The 14,385-nt window shown below is 42.3% G+C and overlaps 1 protein-coding gene across 2 annotated transcripts in view; it reads left to right on the forward strand.

Annotated features, from left to right (window-relative positions):
* Window positions 1–14,385, forward strand: part of NPHP3 (nephrocystin 3) — a 52,540-nt gene that overhangs the window by 29,800 nt on the left and 8,355 nt on the right. For both annotated transcript variants that reach the window (XM_069958345.1, XM_069958346.1), the window contains exons 19-24: window positions 197–294; window positions 3,945–4,067; window positions 4,187–4,376; window positions 11,869–12,110; window positions 13,245–13,320; window positions 13,843–13,970. In XM_069958345.1, the coding sequence (XP_069814446.1) occupies window positions 197–294; window positions 3,945–4,067; window positions 4,187–4,376; window positions 11,869–12,110; window positions 13,245–13,320; window positions 13,843–13,970 (857 nt within the window). The remainder of the gene's footprint in view (window positions 1–196; window positions 295–3,944; window positions 4,068–4,186; window positions 4,377–11,868; window positions 12,111–13,244; window positions 13,321–13,842; window positions 13,971–14,385) is intronic.

Below are 14,385 nucleotides of genomic sequence, written 5' to 3' on the forward strand. Positions count from 1 at the left end.
ACTTGGAGATATAGAAATTTTCATAGTTGCTGTTAATGGAGGTGCCCCTAAGTGATCATTTCTCTGTGATATTCAGGACATAGGTGAAAGTGCATATATCAATATACGTTTATTTATGTATGGGCATTACCAGTGGTTATTGTCTGCATTTACTGAAAGTGAAGGCTGATTCCATCTTTCTTCATTGTCTTTGCAGGCATGGGAAGCTGTGAGATTGGAGTATATGCAAGGAGGGCAGAATATTGTATCTGAGTACAGGGAGAAGCTCATACATTATTTCACCACACAGTTAAGGTACAGTATACACTTGCTATTGATTTTATTCTTCCACCAGACATATTAGGTAGTAAAATACAATTTTTGAGATCCATAGCAATATATCATAGGTCACATCAGTGTTAAATGCTTAACATAGGATTTGCAATTTGGGTTCTAAAGGATTTCTAACTTTTTATTGGTGGTAAACACTAACAGCTGGCAGCTTTTATCTGCATCTGATACAATTTTAATGCAGAGCCTGTGCTTTCAAATAGTAGACAAGCCCAATATATAAAAGTTAGACCCCCTCTATACCTATATGCTTTGTGCTTTCATGAATACAGCCCCCCCTCCCCCCCCCCCCCCCCCCCCCCCCCCCCCCCCCCCCGTAAGTAGTATCCCCTATATAAGCATCCCCCGTAGGCAACATGTGCCTGTAGGCAGTCCCTGAGTTAGGCAACCCCCCTGTAGGTAATCTCCCTACCCCCCATAGGCAGTCCCCCCTGTGGTAAACAGCCTCCCCTGTAGGTAATCTCCCTTCTGTAGGCAATTCCCTCTGTTGTAACCCCTCCCTCAGCCAATCTCTCTGTAGGTAAACCCTCTTCAATGATCCCCCTGTAAACCCCATGTTCTGTAGGTAATTCTCTCTGTACATAATCCCCACTCTTTAGGCAATCCACTGTAGGGTGAGCCATCTCCCCCTGTAGGTGTGTAATGCCCCCTCTAGCATCAATGATTGCTTGAGGTCTTTTGTGGTAGTTATAGATGAGGTTGTTTATTTTCTCAGTTGATAAAGCTGCCCATTTTTCTTGGTAAAAAGCCTCCAGTTCCTGTAAACTCCTGGGCTGTCTTGCATGAACTGTGTGCTTGAGATCTCCCCAGAGTGGCTCAATTATATTAAGGCCAGAAGACTGAGATGGCCACTCCAGGACCTTTCACTTTATTCTGATATCCAAGGAATTGATAATGCCAGTCAGTATTGTTCAAACCGTGATTAACAAATAGAAAATCAGGGGCTCTGTACAAACCAAACCACATTTAAGTAAACCAACAAGCATTTCAGTCACATTTAACAAGAAAAATAAGGATGCAAAGGAAAAAACACAAATAATATCAGCTAAAATACAGGACTTTCTGAAAACTAGTGGTGTGCCTGTTTCAAGATGCACAATAAGGAGACACTTGAAGTAAAATTGGTTGCATGGTCAAGTTGCCAGAAGAAAGCCATTACTGTGCAAATGCCACAAAGTATCCCACCTACAATTTGGTGTGATTAGACAAGACAAAATTTTTGGCCACAACCATAAATGTTGCATTTGGAGAGGTGTCAACAAGGCCTATGATGAAAGAAACACCATTCCTGCTCTAAAGCACTGAGGTGGATCACTGATGTTTTGGGGATGTGTAAGCTACAAAGCCTCAGGAAACTTGGTCACAGTTAAAGGAAAGGTGAATGGAGCACATTATCAGCAAATACTGGAGGCAAATTTGCGCTCACCAGCCTGGAAGCGGTGCATGGGACGTACTTGGACGTCCCAACGTGACAACGATCCAAAACACAAGGCCAAGTCGACCTGTCATTGGCTACAGCAGAACAAAGTGAAGATTCAGGAGTGGGCCTCTGAGTCTCCTGACCTCAATATCATTAAAGGGAACCTGTCACCCCCCGTGCCGGGGTGACAGGCTCCCGACCCCCCGTTAGAGCCCCATATACTTACCTAATCCCGCCGGGTCCCGCTTCTGGAGGTGGTCGGGTGACTGAGATCTCAGCCGCTGCAGACGGAGCGCTGGACTCTCCTGTCATTCTCTATGGGTGTTGGACTCATCTCTCAGCGCGCGCGCCGGGTTGCAGCGGCTGAGATCTCAGTCACCCGACCACCTCCAGAAGCGGGACCCGGCGGGATTAGGTAAGTATATGGGGCTCTAACGGGGGGTCGGGAGCCTGTCACCCCGGCACGGGGGGTGACAGGTTCCCTTTAAGCCACTCTGGAGAAATCTCAAGCGCGCAGTTCATGCAAGACAGCCCAAGGATTTACAGGAACTGGAGGCTTTTTGCCAAGAAGAATGGGCAGCTTTACCATCTGAGAAAATTAAAAGCCTCATCCACAACTACCACAAAAGACTTCAAGCTGTGATTAATATTAGAGGGGGCAATGCGCGATATTAAGAACTGGGGTATGTGAACTTTTGATCAGGGTCATTTGGATGCTTTTTATTTAAAAAGAGAAAACACAGTAGTTTGGCAATACAGTGGTACCTTGGTTTAAGAGTAACTTGGTTTGAGAGCATTTTGGTTTAAGAGCTCAAAGTTTTTCAAAATTGTGACTTGGTTTAAAAGCATTGCTTTGGTTTAAGAGCTCCCTGTACTGGGTGGGAGTGCGAGTAGAGGAGGGGCATGGTCTGCTTAGTGGGGTCTACAGCATTGTACTCTGACCCAGGAAGTCTCCCTTACCTTCCAAATCATAGCAGATCCACTTCAGGCTGGGGCTTACATCAGGGGACAGGACTGTGGAGGTAATCTCCTCATAGCTGTAACCCCTCTCTCCCCGGACAGAAAGTGCTGTATGTATGTGCCCACATCTGCCCTGCTCATTGCTTCATACTCCCTACAGTCTCTGTCAGCCCTTGCGTTTCCCATCCTCTCCATTACTGTACAGTAACTTATAATATCACATATTCTGCTGTTTCTGAATGTTTGTTTCATTTGTTTTACATATTATTCAGAATAATAAAATCATTATTTTTGGGGTGTGGAACCAATTGTCTGCATATCAGTGATTTCTTATGGTAAAATATGTTTTGGTTTAAGAGTAGATTTGGATTACAAGCACGGCCCCGGAACGAATTATGCTCGTAATCCAAGGCACCACTGTATATGGTTTCACACAACCACTAACCATGAGTGGAAAAAAAGTTTTAGTGTTATCATTCTTATTCTCTGAAAAAAAGATAAGAAAGCAAAAATTCTGCTGGGGTATGTAAACGTTTGAGCACAACTGTACATACCACAGATGCATTGGGCATTATATAAACAGCAAGGTATATATCCCCATATACTACAATAGCTTTAAAACTAGACTTGTTGAAACAACTCTAATGCTATTACAGCAGAGAGTTAACTTCTACTAAATTCCTGAATAACCAGTGACACACATTCAGCACTCCTCATGACAGATGCTGAAAAAGCGGTCAATAAAGAAAATCTTTGCATTTTATGATAACCTAACAGCATCTATAAAAAAATAATTTTGCATGCATGTTTCCTTGTCAAATGGCACGAGACAGGGATGTCCCCTTTCTCCAATATTTATGTTTGTGTGTTTTATTTAGTTCTTTAATTTGTATAAAAAAAATGTGTCTTTATGATGATTTTTTTTCTTCAAATTTCTCATGTATTGCCTACCATTAACATTAGGTTTAGAATGTCTGCTCTTTTGGAGGGAGGCTCCTTCTGCAGTCAGTTGTCTTTCAGCTAGAAGTAGAGTTGTGATGAAGCATGTCTGTTCTCTTGAGACACCTAGAGGAAAATGCTTTCTAGGTTTTTCTTGAGTTTGATTACATTACAAGGCAGAATTGGATAAAGGAGAGGAGCAGTTGCTGTAATAGAGGTTTTTTTGTGTGTATTTTGACAGTGTTTAAAAGCGTAACACAGTCTTAAATGGAGCAATTACCCTCTTTTTTCCTAGTGGAGACAGAGTAACATGGAGAAGTGCAGATGAGCTCACATGGCTTTTCCAGCAACAAGGGGAGAAGCAGAAGCTCCACAGATGTCTCATGAACTTGTTTGTATCACAGAATCTTTACAAAAGGTTGGTCTTTTGCGGAACATGTCATGTATTAGATCTTTTGGGGTACACTATTATTTCATCTTGTTTGACATACATTTCTGCTTCATGAACATGCTTTTACATGTTTCATTTGTTCTCAGGGGACATTTTGCTGAATTGCTCAATTACTGGCAACTTGTTGGGAAAGACAAGAACTCAATGGCCACAGAATATTTTGATGCTCTGAAGCAATATGAGAAAAGCTGTGAAGGGGAGGAGAGCATGACCTGCTTGGCTGACCTGTATGAAACACTTGGGCGCTTTCTCAAAGACTTGGGTCTCCTTAGTCAGGTCACTTGCTTTCTACCGCTCATATATGCATTTGTTTAGTAATGAAATATGAGTCATCAGCTTGTCTTTAAAGGGAATGTGTGATCAGAAAATGACCTATAGGTTAAATCAAGTTTTTATGTTAAATGTGTGTGTGTGTGTTTGTATATATATATATATATATATATATATATATATATATATATATATATACTAGAAAATGTACCCGGCGCTGCCCGGGTATAAAGTGTCAGTGTGTTAATTAGATTTGTTCTAAGGTGCCCAGGAGGCCAAGCTAAAGGTATTGTTTCATCTGAGTTAATCAGTGGAATTAGTGTATACCTGTAGTGCATAGTTGGAGGGGTTCTGTATACCCACAATGTATAGTTTTTAGGGGTCTCGCATATCTGTAGTGCATAGTTGGGGGGGCTGTATAACTATAGTGTATAGTTGAGGGAGGTCCTGTATACCTGCAGTGTACAGTTGGTGAAGGTCCTGTATACCTGTACTGTATAGTTCAGGGGTCCTGTATACCTGTAGTATATAGTTGGTGCTGTATACCTGTAATGTATAGTTGGTGGAGGTCTTGTATACCTGTAGTTTATAGTTTGAGGGTCCTGGATACCTGTAGTGTATAATTGGTGGAGGTCTTGTATACCTATAGTATATAGTTCGGGGGTCCTGTATACCTGTAGTAAATAGTTTGAGGGTCCTGTATAACTATAGTAAAGAGTTGGTGGAGGTCCTGTATACCTGTAGTGTATAGTTTGGGGTCCTATATACCTGTAGTATATAGCTGGTGGAGTTCCTGTATACCTGTAGTATATTTGGGGTCCTGTATACTTGTAGTATATTTGGGGTCCTGTATACTTGTAGTATAGAGTTGGTGAAGGTGCTATATACCTGTATTATAGAGTTGGTGTAGGTCCTGTATACCTGTAGTGTATAGTTTGGGGTCCTATATACCTGTAGTATATAGTTGGTGGAGTTCCTGTATACCTGAAGTATATAGTTGGTGGAGGTCCTGTATACCTTTAGTATATAGTTTTGGGGTCCTTTATACCTGTAGTATATAGTTTTGTGGAGGTCCCGTGCAATTGTAGTGTATAGTTTTGGGGTCCTGTATACCTGTAGTGTCCTGTATACCTGCAGGGTTGTATTTACCCGTATGGCAGTGTTATTCAGTCACAGTGTGTCGGTATTGGTCATGTCTGGTATGGGGGTGTTATCCAGTCACAGTATGGCGGTATTGGTCAGGTCTGGTGTGGCGGTGTTATCCAGTCACGGTATGGTGGTATTGGTCAGGTCTGGTATAGCGGTGTTATCCAGTCACAGTATGGCAGTATTGGTCAGGTCTGATATGATGGTGTTATCCAGTCACAGTATAGTGGTATTGGTCAGGACTGGTGTGGCGGTGTTACCCAGTCACAGTATGGCGGTATTGGTCAGGTCTGGTATGGAGGTGTTATCCAGTCACAGTATGGCGGTATTGGTCAGGTCTGGTATGGAGGTGTTATCCAGTCACAGTATGGCGGTATTGGTCAGGTCTGGCAGTGTTATCCAGTCACAGTATGGCGGTATTGGTCAGGTCTGGTATGACAGTGTTATCCAGCACAGTATGGCGGTATTGGTCAGGTCTGGTGTAGCAGTGTTACCCAGTCACAGTATGGCGGTATTGGTCAGGTCTGGTGTGGCGGTGTTATCCAGCACAGTATGGCGGTATTGGTCAGGTCTGGTGTAGCAGTGTTAGGCTAGGTTCACACTGTGTTTTCAGCATCCGTTTAACGGATCCGTTTTTTTAACGTCCAGAAAAATAGGGTCAGCAACGTTTTTTTGTCCGTTTTGGTCCGTCAAAAAAAAACGGATCCGTTTTTTTTTATAATGGAAGTCAATGGAAAAACGGATGCACACAAATGAATCCGTTTTTTGCAATCCGTTTTTTATGCGTTTTTTTCAAAAAACGGATGCGTTAAACGGATGCTGAAAACGCAGTGTGAACCTAGCCTTACCCAGTCACAGTTTGGTATACCTGTTTTGCCCTGTATATACATGTACTGTATGGATGGAGTAGGGGCTCCTGTATATACATGTACTGTATAGATGGAGTAGGGGGCCCTGTATATACATGTACTGTATAGATGGAGTAGGGGGCCCTGTATATACATGTACTGTATAGATGGAGTAGGGGGCCCTGTATATACATGTACTGTATAGATGGAGTAGGGGGTCCTGTATATACATGTACTGTATAAATGGAGTAGGGGGCCCTGTATATACATGTACTGTATAGATGGAGTAGGGGGCCCTGTATATACATGTACTGTATAGATGGAGTAGGGGGTCCTGTATACATGTACTGTATAGATGGAGTAGGGGGTCCTGTATATACATGTCCTGTATAGATGGAGTAGGGGGTCCTGTATATACATGTCCTGTATAGATGGAGTAGGGGGTCCTGTATATACATGTCCTGTATAGATGGAGTAGGGAGTCTACCAGTTATTACTGTGGATGTTGTGAGGCAGCTTCCCTAGCAACCATTGCTCCCTGTGAAAATGAAAGCAGTAATCCTATTGGTTGCTAAGGCTCCAACTGCCGTGTCTGCTGCAGCTAATTATATCACCTGTGTTTGCAGTGAGGAGATTTTCCCATTCATCTCTATAGGGCGCCTCTCTTTCCCCTCCCCCTCCTCTCCTGTACATCTGGCGGGGACGGGACCTTCGCAATAACCTTCCCGGGCACCCAATGTATCTGTGTGCCAAATTTGGGGTCAAACGGTTCAGGCGTTTGGAAGTCTATAGAGGACAGACAGACAGACAGAAAGAGAGACAGACAGACTTTGATTTTTATGATATAGATATATATATATATATATATATATATATATATATATATATATATATATATATATATATATATAAATTTGGGGTAATTTTTCTCCATTTTACTATCCATATTATACAATAATCCTGAAATCTTGCAGTTTTTATTCTAGTCACTTGGCTTAAAACTTGGCTGAGTGTCAACTTACCTGACCTTGCTTCTGCGGCAGCAGTCACATCTTCGTTTCAGGAGCGGGTGGTGTTTTGATTTGTGGCCTGACGTTACTGTACTGTTACCGACCAGGACTGTTTGCTTTTTTTAAAAGCACTTTAATAGCGTAAGGATCATCCTTCACTTAGGGTGTGTCATTTAGGGCAGCATGTGAAGTAGGCAGGGACAGTGGGCTGGGATCTAGGTACCGCTCGCTGTACGGCCCTTGATGTGAGACTTTCTGTTGTGCCTATGATAAGGAAGATGATGCTGGAAAGTGATTTGTACAGCATTAGGGTACAAACACACGCAGCAGATACGCAGCAGATTTGATACTGTGTTCAGTTATTTACATCTAATCTGCTGCGTATCTGCTGCGTATCGCAGCAGTAAATACGCAGCGTATATGCCGTGTGTGTTTGTACCCTTAGGGTATAAACCCACACGCCGTATAAGCAGCGTATTTACTGCTGCGATACGCAGCAAACACGCAGCAAATACGCAGCAAAAACGCAGCAGATTATATCTAAATAACTGAACACAGCATCAAATCTGTACCAACAAATCTGCTGCGTATTTGCTGCGTATTTGTTGCGTATCTGCTGTGTATACGGTGTGTGGGTTTGTACCCTTACAGTGAATTTTGACACTAATATATTGATAAGACAGTAGATGTTTACTGTGTAGTCTCCCACCTCCCTTAGGAATGACCTAGGCAAAGGTCATTGAGTAGGCCCAGTATTGTTTACCATTCATATCACTTGGACAGCTCCTGCCCATTGTTGCCTATGTCTATGAACCTTGCATTAAAGTATGTCTTTAAACGGTAAAGACTGCTCAGGCAAAATGGTCATAACATTGTACAAAACAATCATCAAATGGAAACACATTAGGAAAAAGAATTGGTGAAAAAAAAAACTAGACAATACATTTCCTTTAAATGATCACAAACTTCTGAACAAACTATTGTATACATCAACAGTATAAATCAATATACAAAAATAAAAGTGTATCTGTCATTTCAAAACATTTTTAAAAATCTGCATGCTTTACATTAATACTTCAGAGTGGGGACATTTCAGCTGTCCCCTGCTGTTATTGAGCCCCTGAGTGTCCCCTCCATTGTGCACAGCTATTTCTCACACTTTTTATTTCTGGGGTGGGATCAGGGCTGAGATGTCAATAGTGCACACACAGTCACTTCCTCCTTTCTGGCCAATCACAGCCCAGCACGTACTGCTCTCTGCTGTGCCACGACATGCACTCCTGTTTCAAATTATTATGCAAATAATATTTTCCTCATAATTTCCAAAATTACCTATATGAATTGCAGTCATTGTAATTTTCCAGTCATCAACTATTCAAGTTTTCAACCTTTTCATTTTTATTAACCCCTAGACTACCCTGGGCATACCTGTACGTCCAGGGCCGCCTACGGGTGTGCAGAGCGGGGCCGCGCTGTGAACCGCCGCAGTCCTGGGTGCCGCATGTAGCCTGGGACTGTGGCTGTTAGTGTGCACGGTCCGATTGCCGTGCCCGCTAAGTAAGTAATCCTATGCAGCTGTCAAAGTTGACAGCTGCATATGATTACTTGTATGCAGCCATCTCTGGTGTCTAGTGGGGTGGATCGCCCCCCCCCCCGGGACGTTGTCCCAGAGGAGCGATCTACACATCCTCCGGCCGGGGTCTATGCCGTAATGGCGCTGATTCCGGCTCGGCACTCGATTGCCTCCGGCTGCAGCAGCCGGAAGCAATCCAGTGCCTATCTCATTGATCTATGCTATATAACTATACAGCATAGATCTCAATGACAGATCAGTGTGCTTATACTAGAAGTCCCCCAGGGGGGTTTCTAGTATAAGTGTAAAAAAAAAAAACAGTGTTGTTAATAAAAAGCCCCCTCCCCTAATAAAAGTTTGAATCACCCCCCTTTTCCCATGTTATAAAAATAAATAAATAAATGAACATGTTTGTTATCGCTGAGTGTGTAATCGCCCGAACTATTAATTTATTACATTCCTGATCTCGCACGGTAAATGGTGTAAGCGCAGAAAAATCCCAAAGTTCAAAATTGCACATTTTTGGTAACATCAAATCCAGAAAAATTGTAATAAAAAGTGAGCAAAAAATTGCATATGCGCAATCAATGTACCGATAGAAAGAACACATCATGGCGCAAAAAATGACACCTGAGACAGCCCTATAGACTAAAGGATAACAGCGCTATAAGCCAGGGAATAGAGCGATTTAAGGAACATATATTTGTTAACAATAGTTTGAATTTTTTACAAGCCATCACATAATATAAAAGTTATACATGTTACATCGTTGTAATCGTAACGACTTGAGAAACATATATAACAAGTCAGTTTTACCCCAGGGCGAGCGGCGTAAAAACGAAAAAAAAATAAAAAAATAAAAGAAATCTGTTTTTTGTTTTTTTTTTCAATTTCAGCACACATTGAATTTTTTTCTGGTTTCGCAGTGTACTTTATGACAAAATTCAGCCTATCATTGCAAAGTACAATTAGTGGCGCAAAAAGTAAGGGCTCATGTGGGTTTCTAGGTGGAAAAATGCAAGTGTTATGGCCTTTAAAGCACAAGGAGGAAAAAACGAAAACGCAAAAATTTAAATTGGCCCGGTCCTCTAAGGATTAAGAACAACAAAAATGGTTGTTTGTGACATTAGCAGATTATTACAAACTAAAATCGAACCGTTTTAAAGTCAAAAATTTATTCTAGGTGATGTTACATTTGCACATAGGACCCCTTGTTGGAAAGGAGCTTCAGAACACTCTCGTCCATTGAATTTGTCAGTTTTTGGATGTTTTCTGCTTCATTTGTTTAGCATGAGGACAGAATACCCTTCCAGAGCTGTTGCTTACATGTGAACTGCCTCCCTCTATCATAGACACTCCTTTTTGATGATGCTCCAGAGGTTCTCAATGGGGTTGAGGTCAGGGGAGCATGGGGGCCACACCATAAGTTTGTCCCCTTTTATGCCCATAGCAGCCAGAGATGCAGATGTGTTATTTGCCGCATGAGACGGTGCATTATCATGCATGAAAATTATCTTGCTGCGAAATGCACGGTTCTTCTTCTTCTTGAACCATGGCAGAAAGTGCTGTTTGAGAAACTCCACATACATTATGGAGTTCATCTTAACCCCCTCATGGATCCTAAAGGGGCCGACAATCTTTCTCCCCATGATTCCAGCCCAAAACATTACTCCACCTCCTCCTTGTTGGCACCGTAGCTGTGTTTGCATGGGGAGCCCATCAACCAGCCATCCTCCACTCCATCCATCTGGGCCATCAAGCGTTGCACGGCACTCATCGGTGAACAAAACTGTTTTGAAGTCAGTCTTCATGTATTGTTTGGCCCACTGGAGCCGTTTCTGCTTGTGTAAGTGGATAGAGGAGGTCGACAGGATGGCTTACGCACAGCTACAAACCTCTGAAGCACCCTGCATCTTGTTGTTCGAGGGACGTTGGGGGCACCAGCAGTTTCAAAAACTTGTCTGCTACTATGACAAGGCATTTTTGTAGCTGCTCTTTTAACCTGATGTAATTGCCTGTTGGAAATGATCTCGATGAAGTGTCTTGGCAATGTTGATTGTAGTCATGCCTTGACCTAAACACTCCACAATTTGTTGCTTCTCAGCACCCGACAGATCCTTTTTCTTTCCCATTTTGGCTCAACATGTAGGCTGCCTAATAATGTGGTACATCCTTCTTAAGTAGTCTTGCCTTTAATTGGACCCACCTGCCAAACTAATTAGCACAGGTATCTGCAATTGCTTTCAGTGATATAAAAAGCCCTGACACACATCACCATCAATCAGTTTAACTGACAAACAAAAAAATTCTTACCTTATCACTCCTAAACACTTTTGCATAATAATTGGGAACACATTGTAGTGCTGGTGAAAGTGCACTGGAATGAACAGGCTCCACTGTGCTGGGAAGTTATTTTCATTACTATAGATTATATGTGGAGAGAGAAGGGGTTATTAATGCACTGGCTTTGTCAGGTGATATGAGAGCAGTAATAAGATAAACAGCAGCAACACAACAAGAAAGGGGTTACGCAAAGCACTGAACTGCAGTCGCTGATATGAGAAGGTAGCTTTGATGTACCTTAAATGGACAATGCAGATCATATGGGAATGGAAGGTGTTTGAAATGCCAGTGACCATTTAATATGATTTAGAAAAAAAGCCACAAAATTTTGCATGGTAAGCCTATTGAAAAAAACTGCCAGACATGACTCTGCTATTCATTGCAAAGGTGGGCTGGCACTTGCTCAATCCTATCCATTTGTCTGTATAGTGTGTTTGAATAAAGTGGATGGCTTTGGTTCTAACATAACTTTTCTGTATTACATATGGTGTTCTTAATTTGTATTCTTCTATGACTGTTCTTACTGTGTGTGGTTGTAAAGTTGCAGAACAGCACTCAAGCTTTTTTTTATTATGTAGGCTGTGACACCCCTTCAGCGTTCACTGGAGATCCGAGAGACTGCACTAGATCCAGATCACCCCAGCGTGGCTCAGTCTCTACATCAGCTGGCAGGAGTCTATGTGCAATCCAAGAAATTTGGAAATGCTGAACAGCTTTATAAACAAGCTCTAGAAATAAGTGAAAATGCCTATGGTAGCGATCATCTGCGAGTAGCCTGGGAGCTTGATGCGTTAGCTGTACTGTACCAGAAGCAAAACAAGTAAGACAACTGCACAATTCACCCAACATCCATGTGTAACTATTATATTGGGCGCCTATATTTTTGGTAATATGATGGTGCTTGTTCACACTTTAAATGCATAAGGGTAGCTTCACACGTACCGACTCGCAGCGTTAATAACACTGTGAGTCTGCTAGACCCTGACAGATCACTTTCACTACATAAACACAGCGGTCTGAACCACCGCTGCATGTATGTAATTCTGCCAGCCGCTTAACCCCTTCAGCTGTCGCCCGGCTCCCGCTCTGTATACATTACCTGTCCTCGCTGCACGGGGTCCCGGCGTACTGCTCTCCCGCCCGGCCAATCAGTGTGTTGCCCTGCCGCAGTCGGTACGTGTGAAGCTACCCTTAAAGGGTTTTTTCTATAAACCTCATACCAAAAATCTCACTTTTCAAACATTCCTGCTTTGTAAATATTATTATTAGTTGCTCACTCCTAAGTGCTGCACATTTTCAATCTGTGGGTGGTTTATAGAGTGTATGGTCACTTGACTTCAAGTAGAGCCCTTAGACTGTGTCTCCTCAATCTTACTCATTTTGACATAAACCTTTTGCGTATTGCAAGAGCTCAAGGTGAAGAGACTACATCTGCATCTCTCATGTGTGATGCATATGTGTGCATGTATGTATATCTATATATGCCTTAGCATGCCCTGTGTTAGTTTGTAACTACCACTATGCCACAGCATGTAAGAACAAATTACATGCATTTAGATATGTGAACAAACAGAGGAGGGCTTGATGGCAAATTGTTTAGACCTTAGAGGGCACTGTGGCCTGCATTCACTAGCTGGGGGGTTGGGTTAAGAAAGAACAATGCCTTGCCATCCACCAGTGTAGCACAGAATGGCTCCTGGTACACTTACCTTCAGTGGCCACATTAATGTGCTGTGCAGGAATGTACAACCTGATATGGGCAGTGCTAAACCAGCAGAGAGAAGCTCCGTACAGTGTCAACTAGGTGGGGCTAGGCACGTCTTCTCCCGGCTCTATCTTCCAAATGGTACAGGTCTGAACAGTCCCCTTTAATATGCCAGAATCTTCAGTTTATGAGTCATTTTTTTTAAGCCATTGTGATGTGAGTCTGGTGTAATTATTTTGTTCTGTACAGATATGAGCAAGCCGAACAACTCAGGAAAAGATCATTCAAAATTCGACAGAAAGCTGCAAGAAGAAAAGGGAGTGTGGTAAGGCTAGTATTAATCCTCCTGACACTGGCTGACTTTAGGCAGATGTTACTTTACTTTTAGATATTGATTGTAGATGGATTTTTATTAGATTTATGTATTTTGCTTTTGCATAAAAACCTTTCAGAAGCTTTAGCAAAATCTTTTCTTTGATGCATAGATTTGGGCATGTTGGCCTGCAGCCCAGGACTCTGAAAAGCCAGTCTTTATAAAGTAGGACCTTTGGCTCTCTTAATATATCTGTTTAGTAAATACTGACGTTTTCCATAAAATAGAAGGGTTATCTTTTCTTAGAACTCTGCATTCAGCCATTCCTCCTGGAAATGTATGAATAAATTGACAACCTATTGGTGTGGTCCTACACACTGACACTGCCTAGTCAGTGCTGACCTTCAGTGCAGACTGTGAGGACACATCTTGTTATCCTGTTGTTGGAGGGGGGTGTAATTGCAAGTTGTCAATAATAAGAGTTGCACATGGCAAGGTTCTAAAAATCTCATAATTTCGTTTCCTTCTGTTTAGTATGGGTTTGCACTTTTAAGGCGTCGAGCTCTTCAGCTGGAGGAACTGACACTGGGCAAAGACACTTCAGATAATGCAAGAACCTTGAATGAACTGGGAGTCCTGTATTATCTGCAGAACAATCTGGAGTGAGTACTGAGTACTGACTAACATGTTCATGATCTATATATCTATGTGCTTTAAGTTTTATCATCTCTATTAATAATTTGTTTCTATAGGTTTGAGTATTCATTTATTAAAGGGGTTGGCCACTTTATAGTAAAATAGGTCAGTACAAAGTATTAGTAAGTGTACTCACTGTATATAGTGAATGCAGCTCCCTGTGTACCTCATAGAGCTAAAATCAGACTCCCCTTCACCAGGCTGGGGTGCCCTGTTCTGTTTTGTTTCAGTCCATAAAATGGCCGACATGGAGGAGCATGTGACCAGGCCCTGTCCACTGTGTTCTCCATAAACATATACAGGCTCAGTGGTGGACACTAGGGGGCGGGGCATGGTCACATGCTTCTCCATGTAAGCAATCTTATGGACCAAAACACCACA

This window comes from Dendropsophus ebraccatus, chromosome 2, assembly GCF_027789765.1.
Source record: "Dendropsophus ebraccatus isolate aDenEbr1 chromosome 2, aDenEbr1.pat, whole genome shotgun sequence".
In the NCBI taxonomy this organism is placed as follows: domain Eukaryota; kingdom Metazoa; phylum Chordata; class Amphibia; order Anura; family Hylidae; genus Dendropsophus; species Dendropsophus ebraccatus.